Source organism: Osmerus eperlanus, chromosome 28 (genome assembly GCF_963692335.1).
Source record: "Osmerus eperlanus chromosome 28, fOsmEpe2.1, whole genome shotgun sequence".
NCBI classification, from domain to species: Eukaryota; Metazoa; Chordata; class Actinopteri; order Osmeriformes; family Osmeridae; genus Osmerus; species Osmerus eperlanus.
The window spans coordinates 2,186,094-2,213,615 of NC_085045.1; the positions used below are offsets into that span (position 1 = coordinate 2,186,094).

The window sequence follows — 27,522 nt, forward strand, 5'->3', positions numbered from 1 at the left end:
TCCCTCGTCAGGGAAAAATCTACTGAAATGTTGAACATGAAATGATTCTCACATCTATGCGTATCAGACAAACATATTCCCATTAAACATAATCATCATCATATCTCGCACAACTGGTTCATACAGGTATAATAGAAATCAAACAAAATAAAATATCTTTGCTAAACCTAAAAATGTATCTAATAGATTGATATTAATAACTTCACACATTGCTTCACTAACAAAATGTAGACATACTCTTTCACAACAAACTTAGAAGTTAACAGTCAGAAAGGTAAGTTAGTTAACAGAAAGTTAATGCTTTGAAAAGTGTGTGGTTAACTAGATTAAGGAGACACTGGCATGGTCATGTCACAAGAAAAAAGCCAGATAGAATAGATAGAACATTGGAGATAACACATAACTATGAATCAAACTGAAAAGTTTTCCTTAGAAACAGTGGAATGAGGATTTTGGTTTCTGCAGGGCAAAGAAACTTAAGCCCAACCCACCTGTCAAAAACATTTTTTGTCTTTTCGTTTGATATGCCGTCTGCGGTTTGTGTGTTCATGTTCTGACGCGAACATTACGTTTTCTTAAGACTTGAAGAGACATAAGGTTTGTCTAGCATCATCCACATGTCTAGTACCAGGAGACGTAACATCCCACCATTTCAGGAATATTGTAGAGATATGACATCAGTATCAAGCTCTATTGACCATTTCAGAGCTCAACTACAGTTTCCTTGGCTTCAGTCGCCCCCACGTACAAACAGTCACTCACACAAACATAACCACCTAAACAACCCTAAAGGCAGATGTTTTGAAAAGAGAGTTGTACAGAGCACCATTGAAATCAAGTCTTTTAGACTTCTGTTGTGTTCTGTCACTTTCTTCAGACTGTCACACACAACACACACACCTCTCTCCATGAACTCATCCACAGTGTTAAGTGTCCCGAGACAGACGTCAGGTTTGTAAACCTGCTTTACTGCTCCTGCGATCTATAGTCTGACCGCCTATCCAGATGCTCTCCTGACCTGACTCAAATACACACAGGCCAAACACCATTTAGAGGAGTTTTTTTTTTTTTTTTTTTTGCTGTTGTACTTTTTGGATTGTTCCATTTGGGTTTCATTGTACCTGGGTTAACTAAATCAAGTGCACCCTTTGAGTATTTGCGTGGGCCTTCTGTGCGGGCCTGTGGTGGGTCCAGCCGGGTGGGGCAGCAGTGATCACCTCCTCTGCTGGGCGTAGACAGGGTGGGCCAGGGTGACGTTGAGGGAGTCGTTGTGCTGGACCAGGGAGGTGTGCTGGTAATGAAGGACCAGCTCCTTCAGGGAGCCGTACAGGTTGTAGGGCTCGGCAAAGCCGTACCCCGTGTGGGTCTTGTTGATCACACAGTGCTTCACCTCTCCATCCACGCTGCAGCCACGAGAGAGAGACAGGATCAAAACACATGACAAACCAAATACCTGGTTTTACCAGCAGTCTAAATTAACTTTAACTTATAGCATTGTGCTAAATGCACCTTGAACATCATCAATGGTATACTACACACTGGCAACACCAAGTCTTGTATTGATAAACAAAAACACATTCTAAACATGTTTCATTCAACATCTAAACTTTCTTGCGGTCTGTAGTGCATTTCCACCATCGGGCTACGTGGCGACTGATTCGCCTCTGCTAACGACAGCGGTCACATGTCCCCCGGGTACGTACACCACGCTGCAGGCATAGCAGCCAGGCTTGCTGCTGTCCCGGACCATGAAGGTGCCGTCCCTCTTCCCTCTCAGGAGGCTCTCGGCCTGCAGGCGGTTGATGTTGCCCAGGCGCCAGGAGCGCTCGTCGTGGTGGGGCAGGTCCTCCTCGTCCTCCACCATGGAGTACTCGCTGTGACACACGCCAGAGAGAGAGGGGGAGGGAAAGCAGGCGGGGTGAGAATGCGACGATGAAGGAGTGCTTGAGAAGAAGGTGAAAACGTATTTGTTTTGGAAATGGAAAAGAGGAGAGGAAAAGAGGAGAGAGAGGAAAAGTAGAAAACGTAAGAAATGAAAAAGAGAAAGATGAGCCGGGAGAGGGAGAAGCGGACAGCCACGTACTCTTCTGTGTTTTCGTTCCTGATGCCCAGCCACTCGTTCAGCTTCCTCTGCCTCACGCCTTTCTGCGTCAGCCACCTGGAGAAAGAGGACAGCCGGGTCAGTCACAGACCACGCCGCACACACAGAGCCCACCTCTCACCCCCACCTCTGACCCCCTGTGTTTGGGTGCTGTGGTACAGGGACCGGGTCTCACATGAGGTACTGGTCCCTGGTCTTACGGAGCTGGATCAGGTCTGGCTTGATGCTGTTCATCTTCTTGTCGATCTCTCTGTAGTCCGCTGCCTGCTTCTTCAGGTCGTCCTCCAGGTGCCGTTTGCTGTCGACGATCTCGCTGATCCTCGACTTCAGTTTGTCGTAGTTCCCCATGATTCTGTGGGAGAGCGTAAACATAAACAGTCCATAGACACGACGCAAATTTCTTTCCTGGTGGTGTTTCGGGCGGAATGTGATCCTGTAATTAATGTGCCTGTGAGCAGGGCCCTTGTTTACATTTAGCAGACGCTCTTATCCAGAGCGACTGACAGTAAGTACAGGGACATTCCCCCCGAGGCAAGTAGGGTGAAGTGCCTTGCCCAAGGACACAACGTCATTTTGCACGGCCGGGAATCGAACCGGCAAATTTCTGATTAATAGCCCGATTCCCTAACCGCTCAGCCATCTGATCAGGGTACCTCTGGATCTCCTTGTCGTTGCCCTCCCTTCTGAACTTCTCGATGTACTCCTTGCTGTAGCGTTCCTGTGTCTGACACTGCTCCTCGAAGATCTTGATGGTCTCGTTGAAGGCCTCGATGGCTGTCCTCTTCATCTGGATCTCCTGGGAGGGCAGAGGTCAAGGGTCAGCGAGAGACACACGCAGCGTCATGGCGAGTCAAGCTCTTATTTTAGCCCTGAATCTGGGATGTCTAATCACAGCACACGCCATTCAGAGACTAAGCTGGACTTGGACTAAAATGTGTTGCCTTAATTCTATCAAGCCAGTCCTGTTTTTGGCAACACACACAGTAAGTGTTGCAGGACTGACCTGCGAGGTCCTGGTGTACTCCTCGTACAGGCGGTCGTACTCCCTGTTCTTCTCCTGGTACTGCAGGTGATACTCATGAAGCTTCTTCCCCACCGCTTCAATGCTGTCCTCCTTCACCACCTGGTCCTGCACACACACACACACACAGAAGAGGTTCACACTCCAGAAATTCATGGTTGCTCAAATAGAGCAGGGTTTACAATCCTCGCGAGACACTGTCCGGGCCGGGCAGAGACATCTGATCCGTGTGCGTTCGCAGCGGGCGGGTCTGCGACGCCTCAGACTGACCTGCTGCAGCCTGGACACGGGGTAGAGCAGCCGCACGTCCAGCTTGGGGTTGTACTGGGCCAGCGACTCATGACGGTAGTGGTTGATGAGCTCCACCACAGAGCTGAACGTCAGCGGGTCGGAAAAGCCGTACTTTCCCTCTCGGTGGAAGATCTTTATCAGCTTGTTGTTGCCCCCTTTCCTGAAAAGAGGAACACGGAAATTCTAAGAATGAAAGCTGTACGTGGTGTACCTCTATTTCACATGTAGAACGAACTGACCACAAACTGAAGCTGATCATAGAAGCACCAAAGTACTTTCAAACAAAGGCTTAAATCACAAATACCAAGGAGTAAGTTACATTTAGTCCATTTGAAGTAACCAGGCAAACAATCTTAACCCTAAAATAACCCTAACCATAACTGCTTGGGGTCGGGTTAAAGCAACCAGAGAGAAAGCACAGCCAGACCAGGTGTGCGGCCAGCAGCCCCTGACCCACCTGAGCGTCAGCGTGTAGTCTCCGTGCATCTTGGTGGAGGCGTCCCGGACCAGGAAGGTCCCGTCCGCCGTGTCCCGCAGCTTCTCGTTCACCTCCTCCCGGGAGATATCCCCCCAGTACCACTCCGAGTCCTGCAGGCTCAGGCTGTTGTTGAAGCTGTGGCCGGCGGCGGGAGGGACAGGGGTGGGTGGCTTGGCTGGCTTAGGAGGCAGCGCTGGGGAGGGGAGACGGAGGTGAGGAGGCGGTTCTGTTTGCAGTCTGACACTACATTAATTACCCAAAGTGCCTCACTGCTGAAGCTCGCAAGAAAGCGAGGTCCCCGCATGTAGTGTATCAGCCGTAGAACAATTGATCACATACCTAACACATATGTTTGGAAATAAAATCACGCTAAGATGCATTGAAAACACACAGACTCTTCTTAGTGTTCCTGTGATCTGATCTGCAGTCAGAGCAGAACAGGAAGTAAAAGTATACAAATATTTATCAAAAAAATACAAATAAAAACACATTATGTAGCTCTGACACTATATAGTTCCCTACGAAAACCTAGTTCAACACCAGCAACACCTTCCTAACACAATCCGAGGCACGTATGCAGATGACATGTAGGCAGCAGGGAGGCCAGCCATCAACAACAACAACAACATATCCTAACACACGGCTTCTGCTTCTGGTCCAGATAATGACAACAGGTGTTTAAATCTCTCTCGTCGGTCCTAAACAGGAGCCTAGACGTCGCCCTGGGCGACCGAGACGGAGCCCTGTCTGGCGCCGTGGTTACCTGGCGGCTCCACGTCTGCGTAAAACACCTGCTCTGTTCCTGTTTCCTTCTCGTCCTGCGACGGGGCCCGGTCCTCCATGTTAGCTAGCCGCTCACGCACCCAGGGACAGCCTGGGGTGGTTCTGGCCTCCGGTCAGGCAGCCTCTGCAGCCCATTGATGCCTTAAGAGAACGATGCAGCGCTCGAGGGAGAAGCTGGGTGATGCATGACATCACTTCGTTCGGCCAATCGTAGCCTTGGAGCTGTCACCGGAGTCCCGCCCCCACCCCCCTCTCTGCGGCATCTTTCATGTGCTCCTGGGAGATGATGTCATCCTGAGAGCCAGATTGGCTGTGTGCGCGCGTGTGTGTGTGCGCGTGTGTGTGTGCGCATGTGTGTGTGCACGTGCGCATGACTGCTCCCACCCCCACCCTCCTGAAGGCTGAGAAGTGATGACTAACCCAGCAGGAAGAACAATGAACACACACACACCTACTACGAATGAATACGACCAAAATCAACATGAGATTAAATTATCTTTGTACGGCGTATGTGACAAAAAGTAATGTCCAACAAAAAGAAAACCTATTTTTCAAAACAACCACCATATCTCCTACCAGTATAGTTGGTTTGAGAGTGAACTATTAAGCTAAAAGAGTTCAATGAAGAGGCCTCATTTAATCCACTGGTTATTTAAGAACCAGATTTCGGTAAGCATGCGTGCCTGCCGGTAGCTTCTGTACCCTGTCACAGCGGGATAAGCTGGCTGTCCTCTGACTGACCAGAGAATGACACTGTCTCAACAACACACCAGGGAGCTTGGTCACTTAACCGATTAAAAAAACACCAAATGTTTTACCTGGTGCTGCTTGATTTTCGTTGAGTTCGCTGGTGATAAGAACCTCTAAAATCTGGACCAGACAGTCTGGACTGGACTCACTGATGAGGAAAAAACACATGACAAGCATGAAACTAACACATGGATACACAAAACCACACACTACCAACCCACATTGTGCTTAGTTGCCCAAGAAACTGAATCTAAAACATGAAGTTAAGCAGCAACGACCAAACTAATCCTTCCAGGTACACTCTTGCCCTTTTGAGGTTCATTTGAGGTTGTTTAATTGTAACTTGTTTAACTACGTTTCTTCCCATTGGCACTTATTTGCTTTTCACAATGTATGCTTCATGTTTTGGCTACCAGCCATGTTTATGATCATTGACCTATGCACTTTTGTAAAGCTCTCTTTTGGAAGTCGCTTTGGATAAAAGCATCTGCTAAATGAATAAATGTAAATGTAATCCAAACCCCTGGCCAAAATCCAAATCCCAGGCCAGGACAATGACTTGAGAACAGCCCTGGTCAAGTACATTACATTTAGTAATTTAGCAGACGCTCTTATCCAGGGAGACTCACAGTAAGTACAAGGGACATTCCCCCCGAGGCAAGTAGGGTGAAGTGCCTTGCCCAAGGACACAACGTCATTTTGCACGGCCAGGAAATCGAACCGGCAACCTTCTGAGTAATAGCTCGATTCCCTAACCGCTCAACCATGATCTGACTCCCTAATATACTCCATCCACTAGGAAGATGATGATACGGGAGTCAGGTGGCTGAGCGGTTAGGGTATCGGGCTACTAATCAGAAGGTTGCCGGTTCGATTCCTGGCCGTGCTAAATGACGTTGTGTCCTTGGGCAAGGCACTTCCCCCTACTTGCCTCGGGGGAATGTCCCTGTACTTACTGTAAGTCACTCTGGATAAGAGCGTCTGCTAAATGACGTAAATGATGTAAATGATACGGGTCGTATTCTAACCTGACGGTCTGTGTCCTGAAGAGCAGCGGGCTGAAGGTGTCGGCCAGGGCACGCACGCTGAGCTGGTTCCTGCTGCCGCTCAGACAGACCCTGGAGAAGTGGCGCAGCAGGCAGACCAAGGTGAGCCAGTACTGGGGAGGGGAGGAGGGAGAGCTGGCCAGCCTCCGCAGCGTCTGACCACACTCCTCCGGATCCCTCACCTCTGTAGGGGGGTGGGGGGGAGAGAGAGAGATGGAGGAAACACAAGCAAGACACGGTTAGGTGTAAATACTTTTGTTATCAGTCAGAGAACCTGTTTGGCGAGACGGGCGCTCCTCTGACGGACGAGGACGGCGGAGCCGTGACCTCACCTTGCACAGCGTGGACCATCTCCGGGTGAAGGCAGGCAGGGATTACTGGGTGTGGGAGATCCAGCAAGTACCTCACCAGGCCATCACACACACCCTGCAGGTCACTCTGGTCCACATCTGCACACAGAAACAGCCAGGGCTCAGGACAGGGGCGGGGCTCAGGACAGGGGCGGGGCTCAGGACAGGGGCGGGGCTCAGGACAGGGGCGGGGATCAGGACAGGGGCGGGGCTCAGGACAGGGGCGGGGATCAGGACAGGGGCGGGGATCAGGACAGGGGCGGGGCGTAACCGACAACAGGCATCTTGCAGCCAAACAAACAGATCAGGAAGTGGAGGGAGTCAGGTGGCTGAGCGGTTAGGGAATCGGGCTATTAATCAGAAGGTTGTTGGTTCGATTCCCGGCCGTGCAAAAATGACGTTGTGTCCTTGGGAAAGACACTACACCCTACTTGCCTTCGGGGGGAATGTCAGTAAGTAGCTCTGGATAAGTGTCTGCTAAATGATTAAATGTAAGTGGCATCCCTGTTTTATTATGGTATCCTCCTCTATGATGTTGAGAGGAGATGGTTATAACCTTCCAATCATACATGGCGAGTAACAGCTTGAACACAGAGAGCCCTATCATCTTGTATCAACCTTGTCATCGACTGTCTATCTAATGCTTTCGGAAGCGTTATGTTTTTGAAAACAAAGTTTGCTCCTCACCGCTGTCTGCAAGCTGTCTGAGGTCCAGACTACAGCTGCCTGTCAGTGACCGGTAGAGAGCCACGCTCTCCAGACCTACGGAGCAAGACAGACAAAAGTAATAGAACATGAATATGAGACAGACCAAAGTAAAAGAACATGAATACAACGCAGTGATAAAAGGATTAATAACATAACTGAGGTGAGGGGAGGTGACAGGGGAAAGCAATATGACGGCAAATTCCAAGTTGTCCAACTTTAGGGTCAGTTGGAGCATTGATCACATGACCATTGTCTGTCACCTCAGTTGTCAAGGGCAACATATCAGACAGATAGACCAGTGGTTCCCAACCCTGGTCCTCAGGGCACCCCTGTCCTGCATGTTTTAGATGTTTCCTTGTTCCAACACACCCGATTCAAATGAATGGGTCGTTATCCAGCTCTGCAGAAGCCTGCTTATAACCATTAATTTGAATCAGGTGTGTTGGAGCAGGGAAACATCTCAAACATGCAGGACAGTGGTGCCCTGAGGACCAGGGTTGGGAACCACTGAGATAGACGATAGGGGCCAGTGTGGCCCTGACCCCTCTCTCACCTTTACCCTCTATAGCCCCCAGCAGCTTGACCAGGGTCGGGGGGGCTATCTCCGGAGGAGCAAACTGTTCAGGCAGATCAGGCAACCCAAAGCCTGAAGGGAGAAAAGATTTTTACCTGAAAACTTGACTTGCTCAGACATTTGGACTGTTTGTTTAATACAATTCACAATGTAGGTTTCCCTTCTCGACGAACGATGACGCAGGATGAGATGCCATCTGTGGCATTCAGAAAACACACTCAAAAAAATAAAAAAATAAAGTCAGTTTCTCCAGCTTTGCTCTTTGTTTTTACTTCCAGAAATATGGTCCTGATTTTTCTTTTTACCTTCCAAAGAACATGGTGTCAGAAGGCTGACACATAGGCATTTCCTGCCAGTGTGACTTTTTAGCTTCCTCTAAAAGTTCTTGTGGTCTAACCAACTTGCAACATCCACAACCACTTTACCAGCTGCAGCATGCAAGGGTGAAACATGGAGACCTCACAAGAGGAAGTTGGAAGGCAGAGCTAATGATACTGGGAAACAGCTGGGAGGAAACCCAGATTATGGATTTGTATTCACATTCATCAAAAATATCTGTAGACATGAGCATGCACCGAATGAAAAATTATTCTAAAACGTTCTTCCACTTCACAAGTATACTAATCATCCATCTGAACGATTCACATTACGTAGACAAACACACAATATGCGGATGTCAAGACATTTAACAGTTTCGCAGAAATGGTTATTCTCAGAATCCTGCCCCCACAGAGTTCACGAGAATCTCTAGTGGTTACTGAATACCGTTAAACTGCTGCTAGGGAGTCAGGTGGCTGAGCGGTTTGGGAATCGGGCTAGTAATCTGAAGGTTGCCAGTTCGATTCCCAAGGCACTTCACCCTACTTGCCTCGGGGAGAATGTCCCTGTACTTACTGTAAGTCTCTCTGGATAAGAGCGTCTGCTAAATTACTAAATGTAAATGCTCACCTTCTGACTCTGAGTCAGTCCTGGCGGAGGCAGAGGAAGGGGGTCGAGGGGGGCGTGGCTTTGGCATCGGTGGTGACATCCTCTTTCTACCAACAAACTCCACATAGGTACCCGGAAAGTCACCCTTTTCCTGAGTCGTCTCGTTGAACCCCGGGAGCCAGCCGATCTCGGCAGGTCTTTCCTCAGTTCCACCGGGGCAGCCCAGGGCCAAGAGGGCTCCCTTTGTCACCATCAGGATGTCTCCAACATGGAGGTCTATGTCCTCCTCCCTCTCCTTTTTATAGTCATACAGAGCCCGGTACTGGTAACCTTCAGTACTCATCTTGATATTTTTTGCTCTATCGCCACACTGTCTTAATGAACACTGGTCTCTCTTACCAACGCTGATCACAAATCATAACCCACGATCACACAAGAAAGCCTAATGGTTTAGTTTCCCCCATCTCCATCTTAGGCATCTACCTCATGTCTTTGAACCGAACCATAGAGATAGATTCAACTGAGCAGTACTGCATAATAGAAACTCATCCAAGTGACAACCTGGCAGGTCTGTCGATTCTAGTGTCCTGAAGAAACTTCATGTAAAATCCAATTAAAAGTTGAAATGTGGACATCTGCAGTCAAGTAAAAGTGTCGGTCTGACCTAACGAAAAAGAAAACATTGGGCAAAGAGATGAGACATCATTCGGGAGGTGTGTATGCCTCATCTGTCTTTGTTCATGGATAACTAACCAACTACGTGTTAGCGTAGCTATCTATTATTTGTTGCCATTTACCTTGCTATCTACGCACATATGACAAATACACATGCAAAACACACAATCGTTTATTTACCCGTATTGATACTATGCAGTTTCCAACTAAAATGATTACTGATCACAAGTTAGTGACGGAGTCTGAGACAAGCTAATTTAGCTAGCTAGCACCAGCCAGTGCAGCGTAACATCGCATGCATGTCTATACTGGTAGACTAGCTAAAACGCAAAACCAGGCCGCTTGAAATGTGGAACAACTATGCTACATTAAAGATAGCTTATCTTACCTAATTTTCACGAAAACTCGGTCGTTAATCTTCCAAAACAAGTAAAATCTGCAGCGTCACTAAAAAACTCGAAAAGAGGTGTCAAAATAAGAATTTCAACATCAAACGCAATTGGTAGGTAAACCACTCGTCGGAACAAAAAAGTCGAGGTTGGCTATCGAGGTTAGCCGGATTAGCATTCACTGACTGAACCAGACAGTCGTCTACCGTGACGTCAAATCCGGTAACCTACATTTTTCTCATTCTGTCAGGATGCATTTACGGCCTGACTCAGACATTTACTGTGAAAGTGGTTGCCTGTTTTTGAAGCTTTTGTGTCAATTGGTAGGAGCATAAATCAGCATAAGCTGATAAAATAAGCTTACTTTTCAAGTGTTAGGTTTATGTCTTCTGGGTCATACTCTTTATGTCTTCTGGGTCATACTCTTTAATCACAGGGTATAACAATATGCACATTTCATACAGGAATTTATTTAAAAACATTTACTCATAGTTCTACAATTGTCTGTGCGCCACATAGAAAATGCACACACGTTAAACGGCATTTGCTGAGTTAATGGTCAATCTTATGGTGATGATCTACCTCATAAATAATTAAAAGCTGAGAATGTCCCCCAGTCTATGAACAGATAGAGTGATGTTTCCCGTGAGCTGCAGCTGATCCTTGAGATACTTCCCGACATGTTCACAGTGCAGGACATCGCAAAACACCCATATCTGGCCAAGGCTTCGCTGGATGTTAGCATTGCAGGTCGGCAGCTTGGAGTTCCGCATGGCACGGGTCACTCCTCTCCACGCCTGTTCTAAATCACCTGCCACACAGCTGTGTCCATTTATGACCCACTTCGCCCTTTGGAGCAAGTTAAGCCTGTGGCTGCAAACAATCTTATGGAACTGTCTGGAGAAAGTATGAGAGTTAGGGGAAGCAAGAAGACCCCTTTGAGCCTGTGAGGCAACACTCCACGATCGCCGTTTGACTTTATTGTCGAGGACCCCGTCTTTAGACTGTACGCGTGGCGCCCATGTCTCTGGGCAAGTCTGTGCAGCAACGAGTGCTCTTCCCAAACTAGTCTGGCCACAATCCAGAGGACTTCCGTCAGTGTCAGAGCATTCATGTACTGATTCTGGTAGCTCTCGTGCTAAAGTCAAGATATGCCTCTGGATTTTTATCACCTCTTCCGGGTAGATGATTGGGGGTGACTTTAGAGGCCTTGTGGGCAGGGGTTTGTCCCCTGTGGATGGGTACCAGGGTGTAAACACAGGCAGAACTCTGCAGGGAAAATCCTCAAAAGCTTTTTCTGTTTGGCTCACTAAGGTGCCGAGGTCTGCAGAGTCTTCTCTGAAGTGCAACACCAAATCCATGCAGACAGGACAACTCCCCCCACATCACTGTTTCATTCGATGAGCCCTAGAGCGAAAGACAGATTTAATTTAAGCAGCCTAGTGAACAAATACATTACACTCACAGCACACTGTTCCAATCAAAAGGTTGGTTTGCATTCAAACTATTACGGTTTATTTTTGTTGCGTGGAGTTGGTTAAAGTAAGCAGTTCAACTGCTTCCTCATTACTTATTGTCACTGAAAGGATGCTTCAAACCGGGTATGGTTGGTGTCCTGAAGGTAAACCAACTATTTACAGTAGCTAGCTAACTACTTCGATGTAATTGACATCAAACCACAATTCAATGACGATGTATATGTTCGGCTAATGACTGTATCTCGCAAATAGCAACGATACCAACCTGTTTGACGGTAAATATGTAATAGTATATTAAAAAGCCAGCCAACAAGGAGTTAACTTTACATTAGCGAGCTATCTAGCATAGCCATGCTAACGCCAAGACGGGGGATGGGCAATAGGGAGCAGCTACGGAAGCGTACATTTTGAGTAATCTCGCGTGTCACGCGCATTGGGGGAAGGGCGCAAGATGCAATCGTTTCATGAAAGCAGCGAATGCATCCTCTTTACAACGAAAATACAGATTAAAAATAAATAAAACCACTTCCTCTACTTAGCGTAATTTTTTAACGTATGGGAACAGCTTGAAATGGCAAATTACACAATTTCGTTATAGCGTATGCAAAGAGTGGACATTCCTGAGGATCCTCCAAAGTATCTAGGGCAAAGGAGCTAGAGGCCCTCTCTCACAATGCCAAGCTTTGAAGAATTCCTGGCTATGACCTTATTACATCAGTAACTATTATAATCAAGTAAATCTGCGAGCCATTATTAGGTTCCTTACATCAGTTATTTCAACTGAACTGTAAAGTATAAAACCGAAGCGCTCCAGTGTCCTGAGGCAGACTGCATATCGTTAGTAGGGGAAATAACAAGACAGTGTCAACAGAACTGTTTAATCATACGTCCATTGTCTTTATTCAAATTATGGTATACGCTGGCTGGGGACATCCATCAGCACAAGTCACTTTTCTGCATGCCATATGGCCTGAGTTGCTAAAAATGACCATTTTACTACTTTAAGCACTCTTACCAATAGTTTTGCAACAAAAAAAGCACAATTTACTGTATTTGCTATGAGATGTGTCATTGTGAGATCAAATAGGGCTATATTGCTGTTTTAAAAAAACTTGCGAGTTTTACATGTCTTAAAAGATCATATGGCACATTTTGGTCCACGTTGGTACTTTCATATTTCAATCATTTTAAACATGTATTAAACAAACAGAATATCATCTTAAACATGTATTGTAAATGTTTCATCAGCACAGCGTTATGACAGCGTATCCTAGACAACTGTAAAGGGGGTCGGGCTCCCTGTTCTAACTTTCTTTGCAGGTTTTTTTTTTTCCTTTTTTTTTTTTTTCCTTCTTTTTAAACCTTATCCTCCAATTATTAAACCTCCCTTGTACAGTATATTCAAATTTTTAAGTGGAGATTTTGGGACAACAAGGATAGCTTTGGACATTCACAGGAAGTAGTCGGGAGTACGTCTGGTCACATGGGGTTCACCACGTCGAGGAGCAGGATCAAACTGTAGGCTGGGGGAGGAGCCAGAAAACAAACCTGTTAGCAGACTTCTTGGTAAACCACTACACGCCCTTCTTTCTAAAGTGAGGACTTTTCCCATAACACGTTCACCAATTTTATGCTAAAGAATAGTAGCGTGTTTAGGGACACAGGTTGAGAAGTATGGTACAGGAATAAGTGATCCAACCATTAAGGATTGTTCAGTCTTTATACTTACAAAGAATATTTAAGAGTATCATCCAGTTCCATAATAGCCGCTTGGTTGCCACAACGATAGCAGTAGTTTGGCGCACTGAAGATGGTGACAACATTCTTGTCATGGCCCCAGTTGTATCCCTGCAGGAGAAAAAGAAAACGTCAGAAAATTCGCTCGTGTGGTGCAAGCTTAGCTGGCACGGCGCTGCGGCTAGTCACTGTCTCGTACCTCCATCACCAGCTGGTGGGCACGTGAGACCAGGGTTAGGCCGTTGGCATGGTTGAAGGTCTCAGAAATGTCCTGTCCGAACGTGTAGCCTGCACCACGGGGGGAGATGCCCCAGCCGCCACGGTCATCAGGGTCAGACCACAACAGGTCACACATGGGGCCCTGGTGAACAGCAGAAATAAGTGTCAATAACCTAAATCAAACTATGCATCGGAAACGATTCTACCAAAAATAACATACACATACTTACAATTATGTTATACCACTGTGCCACTAAAATCAAGCTAATTACAATCAACCGCAAAAACAGAAGCTGGAAATTAGTAGTACTGTAGAAAACCGGAAGTTAGAAAGAATCACATGAAAAAGTTCCCAACCATCAGTGTTAAATTCGCCAAGTCATGCGTGTTCTGTGTTCTAGGGAGGAGTCAGGTGGCTGAGCGGTTACGGAATCGGGCTAGTAATCAGAAGGTTGCTGGTTCGATCCCCGGCTCTGCCAAATGACGTTTGATCCCCCGGCAAGGCACTTCACCCTACTTGCCTTGGGGGAATGTCTCTGTACTTACTGTAAGTCGCTCTGGATAAGAGCATCTGCTAAATGACTAAATGTAGATGTAGGGCACATGGGCCAATATAAAGATGGCTACCTCATGTGGGACCTCCTGAAGGCGGTCCAGGGCTCTTATGTGATCCAGAGTGTCTATGGATGGAGACAGGCCTCCGTGAAGGCAGAAGATCTGACCAAGGGCAAGGAAAGAAATAACGAAAAAAGTCAACCTATTTGCTTTACGTGGGTAGGTTGAAACGGGTGTAAATCGTTACATACAAACGATGGTGTCAAGACATTTTTCCTATTAACTCACCTGTGTATCTACAAGGGCAGTTAGTGGGAGATAGTCAAAGAGGTCTGTGAAGTATTTCCACACGTTGGCATTGCCATACTTCCTCAGGCACTCGTCATAAAACCCATACACCTGAGTGATTTGCCTGCTCTCATGGTTTCCCCGGAGAATAGTGATTCTCTCTTGGTACCTAACCTGGAGAAAAGAGGCAACAGTATCGTCAGCCAGGTTACGGATACATTTTCAGCCAACGGAATTGCAAGTGCAGGTTGTTTCAGTGCTGTCTGAAGCCATACCTTTAATGTGACGAGAAGAGTAACTGTTTCCACAGAGTAGTACCCTCGATCCACATAGTCACCCATAAACAGGTAGTTGGTGTCAGGGGATTTTCCACCAATTTTGAAGAGCTCCATAAGATCATGAAACTGCCCATGGACATCCCCACAGACGGTCACAGGACATCGCACTTCTTGCACATTTGATTCCTTTGTGAGGATCTCCTTGGCCTAGACATAAGAGACGTAAAGTGTGTTAGACATATCTGGTTCCGTCAGTCATGCCAAATTAAATATCCACACACCGCTTTTGCAGCACATATAGAGATCAAGGGGATGCAACCTATAGCTAGCCTGCTAATAAGCAGGTAGTATTAGCGACTGACTGTATCTTAAGGACCAGTATATTTACTGGAAATTATGTTACGTGGAAAACCATTGTAAATAGCCAACAAATCTTTTACATCTTTACGTAACTTTGATCGAAAAGATTATAGCTCTAATATGTTCGTATTATTTGCAGTCGAAATATACAAAATGAACAAACTTGTTAGTCTACATTTCTCAATTGGGCAAGTCAGTGAACGTTTTAGTTCAGGGCTCGCTCGCACCCATTTTTTACAGTCAGGGTTAGCTAATGTTAGCTAGCCTTGTTGGCTAGCTAGGCTAGGCGCTTAGACCTAGGCCACGATCTGAAATGGCTGGTAAAAGAATTGTGTTAGCCTGACATAGTTTCAGTAGTTGAGTAAATTCATTTATTTCCTAATGCATAACTCACCTTTTCGCAGAGTGTCCTGACTTGATTTTCCGATAACTGCTTACACTCGTTCAATTGTTCGATCCATTGATCTAATTCTTTAGTAAAAGATTTGTCGTCCATGACAGCCGCGGAAGCCAGCCACCGATGTGATGCAGATGCTAATTTCTTGTTAGCTCGCTCTTGCTAGCGTAGCTTAGCTGAATGTATTGTTAGCCGCTCTATTAGTCCCGCTAAAACTGGTACCTATGCTAACTATAAGAACCTAAACAACTTATCTGACGTATCACTTTGACGTTTCAATTTAGTTAACGACGTTATTTCTGATGGGGAACCACAAATTTGAAGGGGTAAGAATGGATCGAAATTCCCCGATGCGGCAGAATCCAGCGACCGAGGATTGCAGCACCAAGGCACCACCACCAGCTAAAAGAGCTACAACAATAACATACGGGGTATTTTGAGGTTGCCAGGTTTAAGACCTATCCCCTTATTAACGTGTCTAAACCCGCCCTTGAAGATGTATGAGAATTAACTTGCAAATATGTTGTTTTAGAGATCAGTTTGATCATATACATGCAAAACGAATATTTTAGTAGCTAAATTGTCATGCCCCACCCTAATCCCACCTTAATTGGTAATTTCAAAGTAATTTAATGACTTCTATCAGCTGGTGCAATGTGCACTACAAAACATGAATGACTATTGCATTGGTGGTTGGAGGTTGTACTAAACTAATAGTAGGACTTTTTTGTTTTTCAGAAAATCACCTGATCCTCTTACCCTAAAAACAAAAATGGGTGAGAACTGGGAGGAAGAGGATATCCAGGTAGAAATACAATGACACCCACACAGAGTTAATGATTCAAAATCTGTTGAAGATTGATCTGAGTTAAAGTAAAAATTAAACCCCTCGTGCTGTTCATTTGTAGGTGTTCACTGGGACTTCAACCAATAATGGTAAGTGTAATCGAACTCTAGATGAAACTGAAAAATCCTTTGTATGTTAAGACTCATCATTCAAAGATGGTGGAAATGGTTTGTGGAACAATGGAGGGAAGTTTGGGGGACAGGTCAGTGGTAAAGGTGAGTGTTTTTCAAGACATAACCAGAGAAGGCTCTGTTGACACGTGTGTTTTACAAGCTGGGTGATGGTGTATTTGCTGGGTGATGGTGTATTTGCTGGGTGATGGTGTATGTGCTGGTGATGGTGTATTTGCTGGGTGATGGTATGTGCTGCAGGTGATGGTGTATGTGCTGCAAGTGATGGTGTATGTGCTGCAGGTGATGGTGTATGTGATGGTGTGTGCTGCAGCTGATGGTGTATGTGCTGCAGGTGATGGTGTATGTGCTGCAGGTGATGGTGTATGTGCTGCAGGTGATGGTGTATGTGCTGCAGGTGATGGTGTATGTGCTGCAGGTGGAGTCAGGGGAGGAAGCTTCCACACCCCAGCAGGGAACAGAAGCTCCAACTCAGGTCAACTGTCATCTCACAAACATGCCTTTCAAATAATCCCTTTTCAAAACAGGTTTGATATATAAGGGACAGTTGGGATGCATTAGATTTCTTAAAAATGGCACAAAGACTGAGCAACAGTACTAGTAATACTTTGTTTTATTACAAATCCCAAAAGGGCAGATTTTTATGATTTGTTTTTGTTGCATTTTTAGATAATCATAGACGTTCAACCTTCGGAGAGACTAATTCCTGGGGAGGCATACGAGGAAAGTTCTCACCTCTCTTCTCCAACTGTCAACTGTACCGTCCTCTGATCCCCTAGGTAGAAGAACTGTCCATATTTATTGTGTGACGGCTGTGTTTGCGTTGCATGGTCCACAGGAGGTCGAGGGAACAGAGGAGGAAGGGACGGTGCACGATGCTTAAGCAGTGACACTTCTGATACAGGACCTGAAAAAGGTCTGAAGACATCGAATTGCACAATATTTGTTTTGTACCACGATTTATTCATTGTTTTGCCATATTTTCTGGTGTGTGTGCGTGCGGGTCATGATAAGTCAGTTAACCCACACTACCAAGGAGAACAAGACAGCTCTACTCATTACTCCCGCATGTTCCTAACCTTGTCTAATCCCCCCCTATACAGGGAGTGAGCCCAATGGGAACGATAATGGTGATGTGTGATTTGTTAATCCTATGCAACCACACATTTAATACACACAAACGCATCATCAGAGCGGGTGATGTGGTTGGTTGACATGATTACTGCCCCTTGCACCCCAGACAGTGGAAGTTCACGGAACAGAGAAAATGTCATTGGAGGAAGAGGTATGACCAGAGGTTAGTTTGTATCACTTCTGAATCCTACCAACTCTGTTACAAATGAAAGGTTGCTCTCCCACAGGTGACAGAAACACAATAGATGGAGGAAGAGATGGATTCAGCAATTCATTCCCTGGTATGTTTTATATCTGCCTTTGTGTATGTCGTGATATCAACATCCCCCATTGTTTTTGTATCATATCTTCAGTTGAGAAATTGTTTGACACAGGGATGTAACAGGTAACGGTTGCTAGGAGATTATACGATCCATGTGGATAAAACTGTAGCCTCTGTTGTTGCTATCAGACCAGAACACCTAGTCTGTAAGGGCTCACAGGATTCTCTGTTACTCATACAGATGCATCCAACAACGACAACTTGGATGAAAACCACAATGCAGGTCTGAGGATTTTCTCGTTTCACATTCCATCTTGAGTATCCTAATATTGACAATGAAACGAAGAAAATGAAAATATACGTTGCAGTGATCCCTTTCCAAACTCTCTACCATGTCAGAGGAGGCGTTTAACAAAACGGTGATGATGAACTGGTGTTGTGATGCCTCTACAGGTCCCAAGGTGACGTATGTTCCACCTCCCCCTCCTGAAGACGAGACCTCCATCTTCTCTCAGTTCCAGAAGGGGGTCAACTTTGACAAGTTTGATAACATCCAGGTGGAGGTGCGTGGGAGAGACCCTCCACCTGCCATCATGGTGAGGGAAAATGCATACCACATAGGTTAAGGCCTCGCAGGAGCGGCCCAGCGGTTTGATTCCAACCCGGGCCATTCATCCTCTCTCTGTTCTGCCTTTCCTGTCTCTCTCGTACTGTCACCCGGCCATAACACGACATCACTGGTTAAGCTTTCTGCTCTGCCTCTCTCCGGCCCAGTCATTTGAGGAGGCTGGTCTGTGTCCGACCCTGAGCAGGAACATCACCAAGTCTGGATACAAGAAGCCCACTCCAGTCCAGAAACACAGCATCCCTATCATATCCACTGGACGAGACCTGCTGGCCTGTGCCCAGACTGGATCAGGGAAAACGGTAAGCTTTGCCCGCACACATGATTTTGAATACTACGGTACTGTAGTATCTGGATATAGTCATTGATAGTCTGTCAAACTTTACTCCCCTCCCTCCCTCCCTCAGGCTGCCTTCCTGCTCCCTATCCTCCAGACCCTGATGTCAGACGGGGTCACGGCAGACGGGTTCAGGCAGATCCAGGAGCCCGAGGTCATCATTGTGGCGCCCACCAGGGAACTCATCAACCAGATCTACCTCGACGCCCGGAAGTTCTCCTACGGGTGAATCATTCATTCGTTGATTTTAGTTTTTCTTTTTTTGACTTTTCGACTTCATTCACACAAGACAGACAATGTGGGGATGAAAGCTGTATGTGTGAAGATTCCTTGTGACCCCTCCCTTCCCCAAGCGGGTGTTTGCGCCCGGTGGTCGTGTATGGAGGGATCAGTTCGGCCTACGCCATTCGGGAGGTGATGCGGGGGTGCAACGTGCTGTGTGGGACCCCAGGAAGACTGCTGGATATCATCGGCAAAGGAAAGGTGCAGAAATCTTTTTGAACAGGGGGGAAAACCCCAAATCGCAGTCCGTCTACTGCTAAAACACTTCGATCATCGCACCAATACCCTCACTTTTTAAAACATCTGTCAGAAAAAAACATCTGCACCATGGCCACCTCCCTGGTCCTCCCCTTTCAGAAGTGCAACACGGTGGCACGTGGGCGAAGGCGATCGTTGATGGACAAGGTGCTGATGTTGTGCTGCAGGTGGGAGTCGGGAAGCTGCGCTACCTGGTTCTAGACGAGGCAGACCAGATGTTGGACATGGGCTTTGAACCCGCCATGCGCTCCCTCGTGGGGTCGCCTGGAATGCCCCCTAAGGAGGAACGCCAGACGCTACTGTTCAGCGCCACATACCCTGAGGACATTCAAAGGTGTGTGTTCCTGTAAGAGGTATGGCGAAGTGAGGCGATCATGTAGCATTTATGAAAGCCTTTTCTGTTTCACGCCCCAGGTTGGCTGCCGACTTCCTTCGAACGGACTACATCTTCCTGGCGGTGGGTCAGGTGGGAGGAGCCTGCAGCGATGTGGAGCAGAACGTGATCCAGGTCACCCAGTTCTCTAAGAGAGACCAACTGGTGGAGCTGCTGCAGACGACAGGTCAAACTCTGCTGGACAGGCTTTGTTAGTCTGTTAAACTAAAGCCTCGACACTGGGTGCAGTAGTGTATCGCTATGTGGGATGCATTCAGGTCTCCAGTTACTTTTTGTTACATGTCCCAGAAAATTCTAGAGTTTGATGAGCACAGTGTGTTCATGGTGGATTTCTAGCAGGCTGATGTAAGATGCAGATGAAGATGTCGGCTTTGATCTTGCGGGGTTTTGGTTTCAGGCCCCGAGCGAACTCTGGTGTTTGTAGGGACCAGGAAGAAGGCGGATTTCATCGCCACCTTTCTCTCCCAGGTCAAGATTCCCACCACCAGCATCCACGGGTAGGTTGCTTATCAGAATGTGGACGACTTAATAGCCAATGGTCCTGGCCTACAAGGACTCTGAAGGTCCAGACTAGTCTTCCTGGTCTGGGATTGCCTAGACTGATGACGTCATGTGAAAGTGTGACTGTTCTTGCAGAGACAGGGAGCAGCAGGAACGGGAGGTAGCCCTACACGATTTCCGTTCCGGTAAGTATCCTGTCCTGGTGGCCACGTCAGTGGCAGCACGAGGCCTGGATATCGAGCATGTGCAGCATGTGGTGAACTTTGACCTGCCCTCCGGCATCGATGAGTACGTGCAACGCATCGGAAGGACTGGTCGCTGTGGCAACACTGGGCGGGCAGTGTCGTTCTTTGAGCCAGATGCTGACACGCCATTGGCTCACTCCTTGGTGAAAGTTCTGGAAGGGGTATTTACATGTTCTTTTATTTAGATATTCACTCACTTACTCTCACACACTCACTCACTCGTTAACAGTCCCAACAGGAAGTTCCCTCCTGGCTGGAGGAAGTCGCAGCCAGTGGTCATGGCACTGCAGCGTTCTGTCCACAAAGGAGTGACTTTGAATCCATGGACACCCACAAGGTAGACCAGACAGCTGGACCACACAACGTCAGTACAACCGTGCTGACGTTGTGTAGACCACACAGCTGGGACCACACAACGTCAGCACCAACTGACGTTATCAACTGCCATCTTTCTTCAAATGTTCTATTTGATTTGTGTGTGTCTGTAGTCTCTACCTGGAGCCCAGAGCCTGCCTAGTGAGGAGGAATTATGGGAGTGACTCTCCACTCACCTTTCTAACATCCCTGTCCTGGTCTGACCCCTTGAAGCTGAGTTTAATAATAACATCTGGAGCAAAGAATCCCGATTTAAACTAATGGATCACTGTGGCCATTGCAATGCTCATAAAAGGAATATTAATAGGCGGTGGGATGCACAGTATATGTCATGAGCACTGTAATGTAAATAAAATTAACTGCATTGAATTGTGTGTATTTTCGTTAGATACTCAGGAAATTGGTTGGCAGCAAAATCATAAGGCATTATGTCACATCATAGACATTCATACACATACCAAATACCTTGCAACAGATTAGGCTGGCCAAACCAGCTGGGCATTCTACCTAGTCTATGAATTACCTGTTTAAAACTGTAATGGCTTGTAGAGAAAATGAAAAAGAACAACGTTCAGTAGGTGATGCAATACACAGAATACGGTTTAAAAATAATCGAAGCTTCGTGCATGTACATTACAAGAAAGCATGGTGAAATATCCTGTGTGGTGAGCGATTAGAAGCTTTACAGATCCAGATCAGAACAGTGTTCCTCCCCCTCTAGATACTCTCACATAGATGTGTTGGCAAGTTTAGGACTTAAACCTGTGCTGAGGAGACACTTCAAACATCTGTTTTGCATTCCAGTTCTTTATTTTTGCCTAAGATGGGGCCCAAAAGTGACATTTTGTTTTGGATGTTTTTAGGCACATGCTTCCTGAGACTGGGTGAGTCACCTTAGCTTCGGACTGATAGCATCTTGTGACATTTACATTTACGTGTTATACATTTAGCAGAAGCTTTTATCCAAAGCAACTTCCAAGAGAGAGCTTTTACAAAAAGTGCATAAGAGAGCTTAACAAAAAGAGCATAACTGTGCAACGTTACAACGACATAAACACAACTTTGTAGCTAGAGGATCACTGAAACATATTCGGTAACTTTTAAGATGTTAACATTCCTCTTCTGTCTCCAGTGAAGACCTCCTGTCAGAGCAATGGGCCGTCTGAAACATGTCACCCTTGTGGTATGTAGTTTATAGTAGTTTATTTAGCACTTTGAGATTTGTTTTCAAATGAAAAGTGCGTTAGAAATAAAATGTATTATTATTATTATAACGATTCTAGTATCTTTACAGCTTGTGTGGAAAGTAATTTGGTATTTCTCTAACCTCAAGAGTTCTGTTCAGTTCAATAAGCCAATTACTCTTTGCAAATTGGGTGAATATGGGCCTCTGTGGGCATATATTTGTGGATGTTGTGTCCATATACTTGTACGTATAAAGCAGTATCTTTATCATGATATTATGTGTGATGTGTGCTCCATCCACCCAGAGTTGACCTTGCAGGCAAAGGACCTGAAGTTGTGTGATAATAAGTGTATCTGTGTCAGCGACCTCAGAGACTGTGAGGCCGACTCTTCTCAATATAACCCTGGTAAGAAGCCTCAGTCTAATCACTGACAATCTCAGATAGGAAATGGGCTGGGTCTACATTTCAATGCACACAACATGGCAAGGTATTCAGTTTTTGCCAAATTGCCAACTTTTCTATTTTGTGGTTAGTGTAATTTATTTGTACTGTAGGCAAGACATTTAAAGACATTTGATATTAGAGAAACACAAGTTCAGATGATTCCCTTTTTTCCTGTATCTTTTTTTGTTGACATCTTTCTGCAGTATCCCTGAACATCTCTTGCTATTTGAATGACCTGTGCCTCCTGTCCTACTCTTGGAATCCCGAGTTGGTCAACTGTGAGGACACCACCTACTCTTTCATCCTAAAGTGAGTAAAGATGGCTGACCGCTCACAGCGGTTAGAGCATTGGGCTATTAATCAGAAGGTTGCCGGTTCAATTCCAGGCCATGCAAAATGACGTTGTGTCCTTGGGCAAGGCACTTCGCTCAGGATAAGAGCTTCTTCTAAATGACTAAATGTAATGTAGTGTAAATGTATGTAAAGTTACACTCTTCAATCTGAATTAATTTAACCCTTGTGTTATCTTCGGGTCATTCTGACCCATCAGTCATTGTGACCCACCGTCGTATTGCGACAAATTTACCGCATACAAAGACAAAGTGAAGCATTTTCTTTTAACAGCTAGGCTGTCTCAGACCCCCCACATTGCAAAGGTTAAAAGAAAATTATTTTAATTTGTTTTTGTATTGGGTAAAATTGGGTAAACACAACGATGGTTCGTTATGAACCTTTGGGTCATGTGACCCGAAGGCAGCACGAGGGTTAAAGTGCTGTGATACAGTCATGTGATCCTCCTGGGATTTTCAGTTTCAGTACCGAGAGGCATCATTGCCCGGGGGTTTTAAACGGGTTTGCAAATTTCAACCTCACACTCCGACGGAGGGGCCGGCAGCTGGGGGATAAGGGCTGGTTCGGGCCACATCTTGTGGACATGGTTCATGCAGGTTAGTTCTTTCCGATTGTGACGTGGAGCTGCAGCAATTTCACTACAATTGAGCTGGTGTCTTGTCTTGTTCTAAGAACGATGACTGATCTTATTCCTGTCTTATCATCTTGATCACAATGCAGTGAAGGCTCCTGTTCCAACTATCACAACAGTAAAAAGTTCGGATGATTCTCTGTCTATGTCTTGGACTGGCGACATAGGACACGAGAAATGTCAGGTCCGCTACCGAGTCAGCACCGACCACTCATGGACCCAGGTACTGACTGCATAGGACCAGTCAGGTCGTTTAAGGTCACCATGAGCATGTGCTATGTATATATTGTTGGCCCTACCATATTACATTTACATTTATGCATTTAGCAGACGCTTTTATCCAAAGCGACTTCCAAGAGAGAGTTTTACAAACGTGCATAGGTCACTGATCACAACAACGAGATAGCCCCAAACATTGCGGGTAGCCAAACATGAAGCATACATTGTGAAAACCAAATAAGTGCCAAAGGGAAGAACAATAAGAGCGTTAGACAAGTTACAATTAAACAGCAAGAACCTCAAAAGTGCAAGAGTGTACCTGTGGAAAAAAAAGCAACCAACAATAATATATTTCACGGCGAGTACAATATCACCATATCTTGATATGGTTTTCCTGCCAGGTACCAGAAGATGTCCCTGTGAATTATGGTCAAAGCGTAGACTATGTGATAAAAGGCCTTCAGCCCTACACAAACTACTGTGTCAGTTTGGTGTGTGTTGGGGAGACTGGGCAACCGAGCGAATGGAGCGATGAGATTCCAGTCATGACGCTGGAAAGGGGTGAGTTGGCCCTGGGCCTGGGGAGAAGTAAGTGAGGGGTGAAAATTGAGGGGAACAGAATAATCCTGTGGGATCTCATTTCTGTTTTTTTTTCTCTCACAGCTCCCTCTAAAGGCCTGGAGGTTTGTTACCACTTGAGGCCACCATCCTCATCTAGTAGACATCATCATCTGATCCTGATGTGGAAGGTAAGATGTGTATTACTGTACACCTCAGTCTTGGATTTAGAGAACCTGTAACTATGCAAATCTTCAGAGGGATGCTTGTCCCCAACGCCTCTTAAGATCTCGATCAGTCACGTGACTAACCAGGAAGTTATGTTGACTATGGAATCCTCTGTCTCTCTTTCAGGCTCTTAACATGCATGAGGCTACAGGTCGTATCCTGGGATACCGGGTGGCCTACACATCGAGGACAGACGGTGGTGGCCTGTCCCAGAACGTGACCTTTAACACCACAGAGATGAAGACAGAGCTGAATGTGTGGGAGCAGGAGGGGGAGGTCACTGTAACAGCTTTTAACAGCGCTGGCTCCTCCCCTCCCTCCCTTCTCCGCATCCATCCCCTACCTCCACAGGGTGAGTTTGCGTCCCCACTACGTCCTGCTGTTGTTGGACACTGGGCAGGCCTGTCTCCTTTGAGATAAGGCCACATACTCATGGGTTTTAGTGTTTAGTAAAACAATAACTCTGACCTCTAAAACCTTCTCTCGTCTCTCAAACCAACTGTTTTTCCTAAAGTTATTGTTGTGCCTGTCAGCTATGTCAACGGTGAGGAGTCTGTGGGTGAGGTCTCGAGGGGACTTCCTGGTGGTTCAGTGGGACAACTCCTCCCTGCCTGTCAGTGGGTTTGCCATAGAGTGGACCTCCCACACAAACCCTGAATCTAAGCACTGGAGGTGGGTGGATGGACACAGCAGGTCTGCCGACTTGACAGGTAAACACATGGAAATGGTCCTACTGTACGGTGGGCCAGTTACCGTGGTGATAACAACGCTGCCGTGGCAGAATATGACATGACGCCTGCCCTCCTTCTCTCTTCTTGTGAAACCCATCCCCTGCTCCAGAACACATCCTTCCTCTGCAGACCTACACGGTTAGCATCTACCCCATCTACCACAGTCTGTGTGGCCCTCCACAGTCACTTCCTGTCGGCTTGGAGCATGGAGGTGAGCCGCGCCAAACTACTAACTCTCTCAATGCTAGTATCATTCTGTTCAAATGCATTTGAACCAACCACCCTCTTCCAAAATGACTATAACCCGACGTAATACATCCTGTAGCTATCAACAACAAACTGAATTTCCTCTAACTAGTTTTGTTTAAATTTGTTTGTCTGTTTCACAAACTTTTTCAGTTCACTCAAAGCCCGACAAATTACACATCGTTGTGACTGGTGACGTCGTGACCGCAGGGTGGGAATGGGTGATGGACGGGTCCCACATCAGAGTGGACGGGTACAGACTGGAACTGAGACACGGGAGGCAGGAACAAGGTACCAGCTCTGCAGTGAAGGGACAGCACATGCATCTTGACTGTGGGCCTGGACTACGGTGACATTTCTAACGGCTGCTATAGATGATCTTGATGTTTGTTGTCTGTTGATGCGCTTTTAAGGCGTCTTCTACGTCCTGTTCTATACCCCAAACTGCCTCTCAGAGGACAGGTTACACTTAGGACTTAGAAGTCCTAAGTGTAACCCGGGTCTCTAAAGGTTTGCATGCAGTCCTGTGGGACAAAACACTCTGATGTTAAACTGTCTCAGTTATGTGGATGTATTGATCACATGATGTTCTTCTCTCTGCCTCAGTGTTCCCCGTGTGGCCTGATGTAAGGCAACACACCTTCCCTAAACTTCAACCCCACACCACATACTCAGTTCACCTGCTGGCAGACAACCTCACACAAAACATTATCACATTTACTGTTGTAGGTAGGTGTGTCTGAACCAGTCGGAAGTAGACGTTTTATTGTCAGAGTTATTAGTGTAAAGGAAAAATTGTCTCCAGAGTTAATGGTCTAATTTGAAGGTCTGTCGTCTTGCATTTCCAGGTTATCTAGAGGCCATTGCTACAGCAACCTCGCTAATCTCCTTGAGTCTGGTTCTGGGACTGTTTGCCATTTTGTACAAAACTCTGTGAGTAACATACTGTACACGTCCACAATATGAAGTCAGACATTTACAGACTATCAAATTACAATACTGTAACTCTCTCCTGTTCTCATAAATCAATCGACATTTTAGACATTGTCAGTGGCTTGAGTTCTTTCTTTGCAGATACAAGGACTATATCCTGTCCCAAGTAGCTAACCCTCAGGCCAGTCAGTTAGGCCAGTGGCTGTTGAAGCCTCATACAGAGGTAAATATCCTGCCATTATTTTCGCACCATAATTACAAGGTGATTTGACATGTCATGGCAGTTTCATTTAAGTGGTCAATAACATCAGTGAGTTATTAACCCTCGTGCTGCCTTCGGGTCACATGACCCAAAGGTTCATAACGAACCATCATTGTGTTTACCCAATTTTACCCAATACAAAAACAAATAAAAATACTTTTCTTTTAACCTTCGCAATGTGGGGGGTCTGAGACAGCCCGACGGTTAAAAGAAAATGCTTCACTTTGTTTTTGTATGCGGTAAAGTTGTCGCAATACGACTGTGGGTCACAATGACTGATGGGTCAGAACGACCCGAGGAGAACACAAGGGTTAAAGAGATGCTTGCATGATGCAATGCATCATGGGAGTTAAACACCATTCAGGCGAACACCACATCGCTCCTCTTTTAAAGGAGTATTCTGTTTTTTTTCCCCTTCCCCTGACAGGAAGTTGTAGAGAAGAACATCCTGAAGCTAGAAGACTTCCTGGTCACAGACCTCCAAGTAGGAAGGTGTTTTACCGAGCCGGATCCAGAATCCCCATGTCCCAGCGAGGAAGAAGACAAAAGCACATGCTTCATTCTCTCTCTACCTCGCAACGAAAGCACTGGTCCGGCCATACTGCTGTGCTGCTCTGGCTGTGAGGAGAGTTTCATCGGAAGACTGGAGAGTTCCAGAGTTCCATCGGAAAACTCCCAGATCAAATCCACCCTGGGCTGCTGTCCCGGCTGCATCCAGACCTGGGCCCCTCCAAGGCTGGTCTTCACAGTGGGCAACACTATTGAATGTGACAATGACTATATAGTGAACACCTTCGCTGTGCAACACTGAAAGCTGGCTGGGCTATCCAATTGATGATGCAAAACTGCCATATGAATAGATGTATCTAGTTTGTAAAATACTTAAAACATAATAAATCTGAAGCTACCTGACAATATACTTGTTCAGTAAATATG

General features: G+C 46.2%; 5 protein-coding genes across 10 annotated transcripts; 2 read left to right on the forward strand and 3 right to left on the reverse strand.

Annotated features, from left to right (window-relative positions):
- Positions 1–464: 464 nt before the first annotated feature.
- Positions 465–10,291, reverse strand: LOC134015323 (phosphatidylinositol 3-kinase regulatory subunit alpha-like). The gene is made up of 15 exons (XM_062454767.1): positions 10,093–10,291; positions 9,051–9,693; positions 8,082–8,174; positions 7,508–7,582; positions 6,803–6,919; positions 6,453–6,654; positions 5,493–5,572; positions 3,871–4,084; positions 3,393–3,573; positions 3,105–3,230; positions 2,755–2,897; positions 2,277–2,453; positions 2,084–2,158; positions 1,704–1,874; positions 465–1,403 (listed from the first exon to the last, which is right to left on the reverse strand). Exons 2-15 carry the CDS (start codon positions 9,370–9,372, stop codon positions 1,214–1,216), a joined length of 2,166 nt encoding a protein of 721 aa, XP_062310751.1. The 5' UTR covers positions 9,373–9,693; positions 10,093–10,291; the 3' UTR covers positions 465–1,213.
- Positions 10,292–10,547: 256 nt separating this feature from the next.
- On the reverse strand, positions 10,548–12,001 carry zgc:101664 (uncharacterized protein LOC450064 homolog). 2 transcript variants are annotated; one of them, XM_062454792.1, is made up of 2 exons: positions 11,837–12,001; positions 10,548–11,500 (listed from the first exon to the last, which is right to left on the reverse strand). In XM_062454792.1, the coding sequence occupies exon 2, from the start codon at positions 11,452–11,454 to the stop codon at positions 10,687–10,689; it is 768 nt and encodes a 255-aa protein (XP_062310776.1). In that variant the 5' UTR covers positions 11,455–11,500; positions 11,837–12,001; the 3' UTR covers positions 10,548–10,686. The 2 variants fall into 2 exon arrangements, with proteins under 2 accessions (XP_062310776.1, XP_062310777.1); XM_062454793.1 differs by lacking the exon at positions 11,837–12,001 and adding an exon at positions 11,605–11,701.
- A 446-nt stretch (positions 12,002–12,447) lies between these two features.
- Positions 12,448–15,861, reverse strand: LOC134015336 (serine/threonine-protein phosphatase 2A catalytic subunit beta isoform-like). The gene is made up of 7 exons (XM_062454787.1): positions 15,403–15,861; positions 14,646–14,855; positions 14,371–14,544; positions 14,155–14,244; positions 13,508–13,669; positions 13,301–13,419; positions 12,448–13,094 (listed from the first exon to the last, which is right to left on the reverse strand). Exons 1-7 carry the CDS (start codon positions 15,502–15,504, stop codon positions 13,022–13,024), a joined length of 930 nt encoding a protein of 309 aa, XP_062310771.1. The 5' UTR covers positions 15,505–15,861; the 3' UTR covers positions 12,448–13,021.
- Positions 15,862–15,925: 64 nt separating this feature from the next.
- On the forward strand, positions 15,926–21,154 carry LOC134015324 (probable ATP-dependent RNA helicase DDX4). Of its 5 annotated transcripts, none has more exons than XM_062454768.1 (19): positions 15,926–16,018; positions 16,144–16,210; positions 16,314–16,341; positions 16,781–16,858; positions 17,222–17,299; positions 17,487–17,513; positions 17,624–17,668; positions 17,745–17,798; positions 18,021–18,062; positions 18,233–18,375; positions 18,554–18,706; positions 18,812–18,966; positions 19,095–19,224; positions 19,449–19,615; positions 19,696–19,841; positions 20,073–20,172; positions 20,312–20,582; positions 20,651–20,758; positions 20,910–21,154. In XM_062454768.1, exons 2-19 carry the CDS (start codon positions 16,178–16,180, stop codon positions 20,958–20,960), a joined length of 1,809 nt encoding a protein of 602 aa, XP_062310752.1. In that variant the 5' UTR covers positions 15,926–16,018; positions 16,144–16,177; the 3' UTR covers positions 20,961–21,154. The 5 variants fall into 5 exon arrangements, with proteins under 5 accessions (XP_062310752.1, XP_062310754.1, XP_062310753.1 ...); XM_062454770.1 differs by having other exon boundaries at positions 15,969–16,018; positions 16,802–16,858; XM_062454769.1 differs by lacking the exon at positions 15,926–16,018 and having other exon boundaries at positions 16,060–16,210; positions 16,802–16,858.
- Positions 21,155–21,619: 465 nt separating this feature from the next.
- LOC134014885 (interleukin-6 receptor subunit beta) lies at positions 21,620–27,501 on the forward strand. The gene is made up of 16 exons (XM_062454065.1): positions 21,620–21,632; positions 21,929–21,979; positions 22,287–22,388; positions 22,631–22,736; positions 23,238–23,374; positions 23,499–23,632; positions 24,030–24,189; positions 24,292–24,377; positions 24,541–24,766; positions 24,948–25,124; positions 25,255–25,356; positions 25,545–25,682; positions 25,998–26,120; positions 26,240–26,324; positions 26,466–26,547; positions 27,014–27,501. The coding sequence occupies exons 1-16, from the start codon at positions 21,620–21,622 to the stop codon at positions 27,395–27,397; spliced, it is 2,106 nt and encodes a 701-aa protein (XP_062310049.1). The 3' UTR covers positions 27,398–27,501.
- The last annotated feature ends 21 nt before the right edge of the window (positions 27,502–27,522 follow it).

Bases quoted from the DNA above. Each gene is read 5' to 3' on its own strand.
- LOC134015324 (XM_062454768.1), top strand. From the start codon at position 16,178: ATGGGTGAGAACTGGGAGGAAGAGGATATCCAG. The intron at 16,342-16,780 runs GTAAGTGTAATC...TATGTGCTGCAG, and splicing joins TGGGACTTCAACCAATAATG to GTGATGGTGTATGTGCTGCA. The intron at 20,759-20,909 runs GTAGACCAGACA...GTGTGTCTGTAG, and splicing joins AATCCATGGACACCCACAAG to TCTCTACCTGGAGCCCAGAG.
- LOC134015336 (XM_062454787.1), bottom strand. From the start codon at position 15,504: ATGGACGACAAATCTTTTACTAAAGAATTAGATCAATGGATCGAACAA. The intron at 14,545-14,645 runs GTATGGCTTCAG...TCTTTTCTCCAG, and splicing joins CTCTTCTCGTCACATTAAAG to GTTAGGTACCAAGAGAGAAT. The intron at 13,420-13,507 runs GTACGAGACAGT...TTTCTCCTGCAG, and splicing joins CCCACCAGCTGGTGATGGAG to GGATACAACTGGGGCCATGA.
- LOC134014885 (XM_062454065.1), top strand. The intron at 22,389-22,630 runs GTAAGAAGCCTC...ATCTTTCTGCAG, and splicing joins CTCTTCTCAATATAACCCTG to TATCCCTGAACATCTCTTGC. The intron at 26,121-26,239 runs GTAGGTGTGTCT...TTGCATTTCCAG, and splicing joins TATCACATTTACTGTTGTAG to GTTATCTAGAGGCCATTGCT.
- LOC134015323 (XM_062454767.1), bottom strand. From the start codon at position 9,372: ATGAGTACTGAAGGTTACCAGTACCGGGCTCTGTATGACTATAAAAAG. The intron at 7,583-8,081 runs GTGAGAGAGGGG...CTTGCTCCGTAG, and splicing joins GGGGGCTATAGAGGGTAAAG to GTCTGGAGAGCGTGGCTCTC. The intron at 2,159-2,276 runs GTGAGACCCGGT...CTCTTTCTCCAG, and splicing joins ACCAGGGACCAGTACCTCAT to GTGGCTGACGCAGAAAGGCG.
- zgc:101664 (XM_062454792.1), bottom strand. From the start codon at position 11,454: ATGGATTTGGTGTTGCACTTCAGAGAAGACTCTGCAGACCTCGGCACC.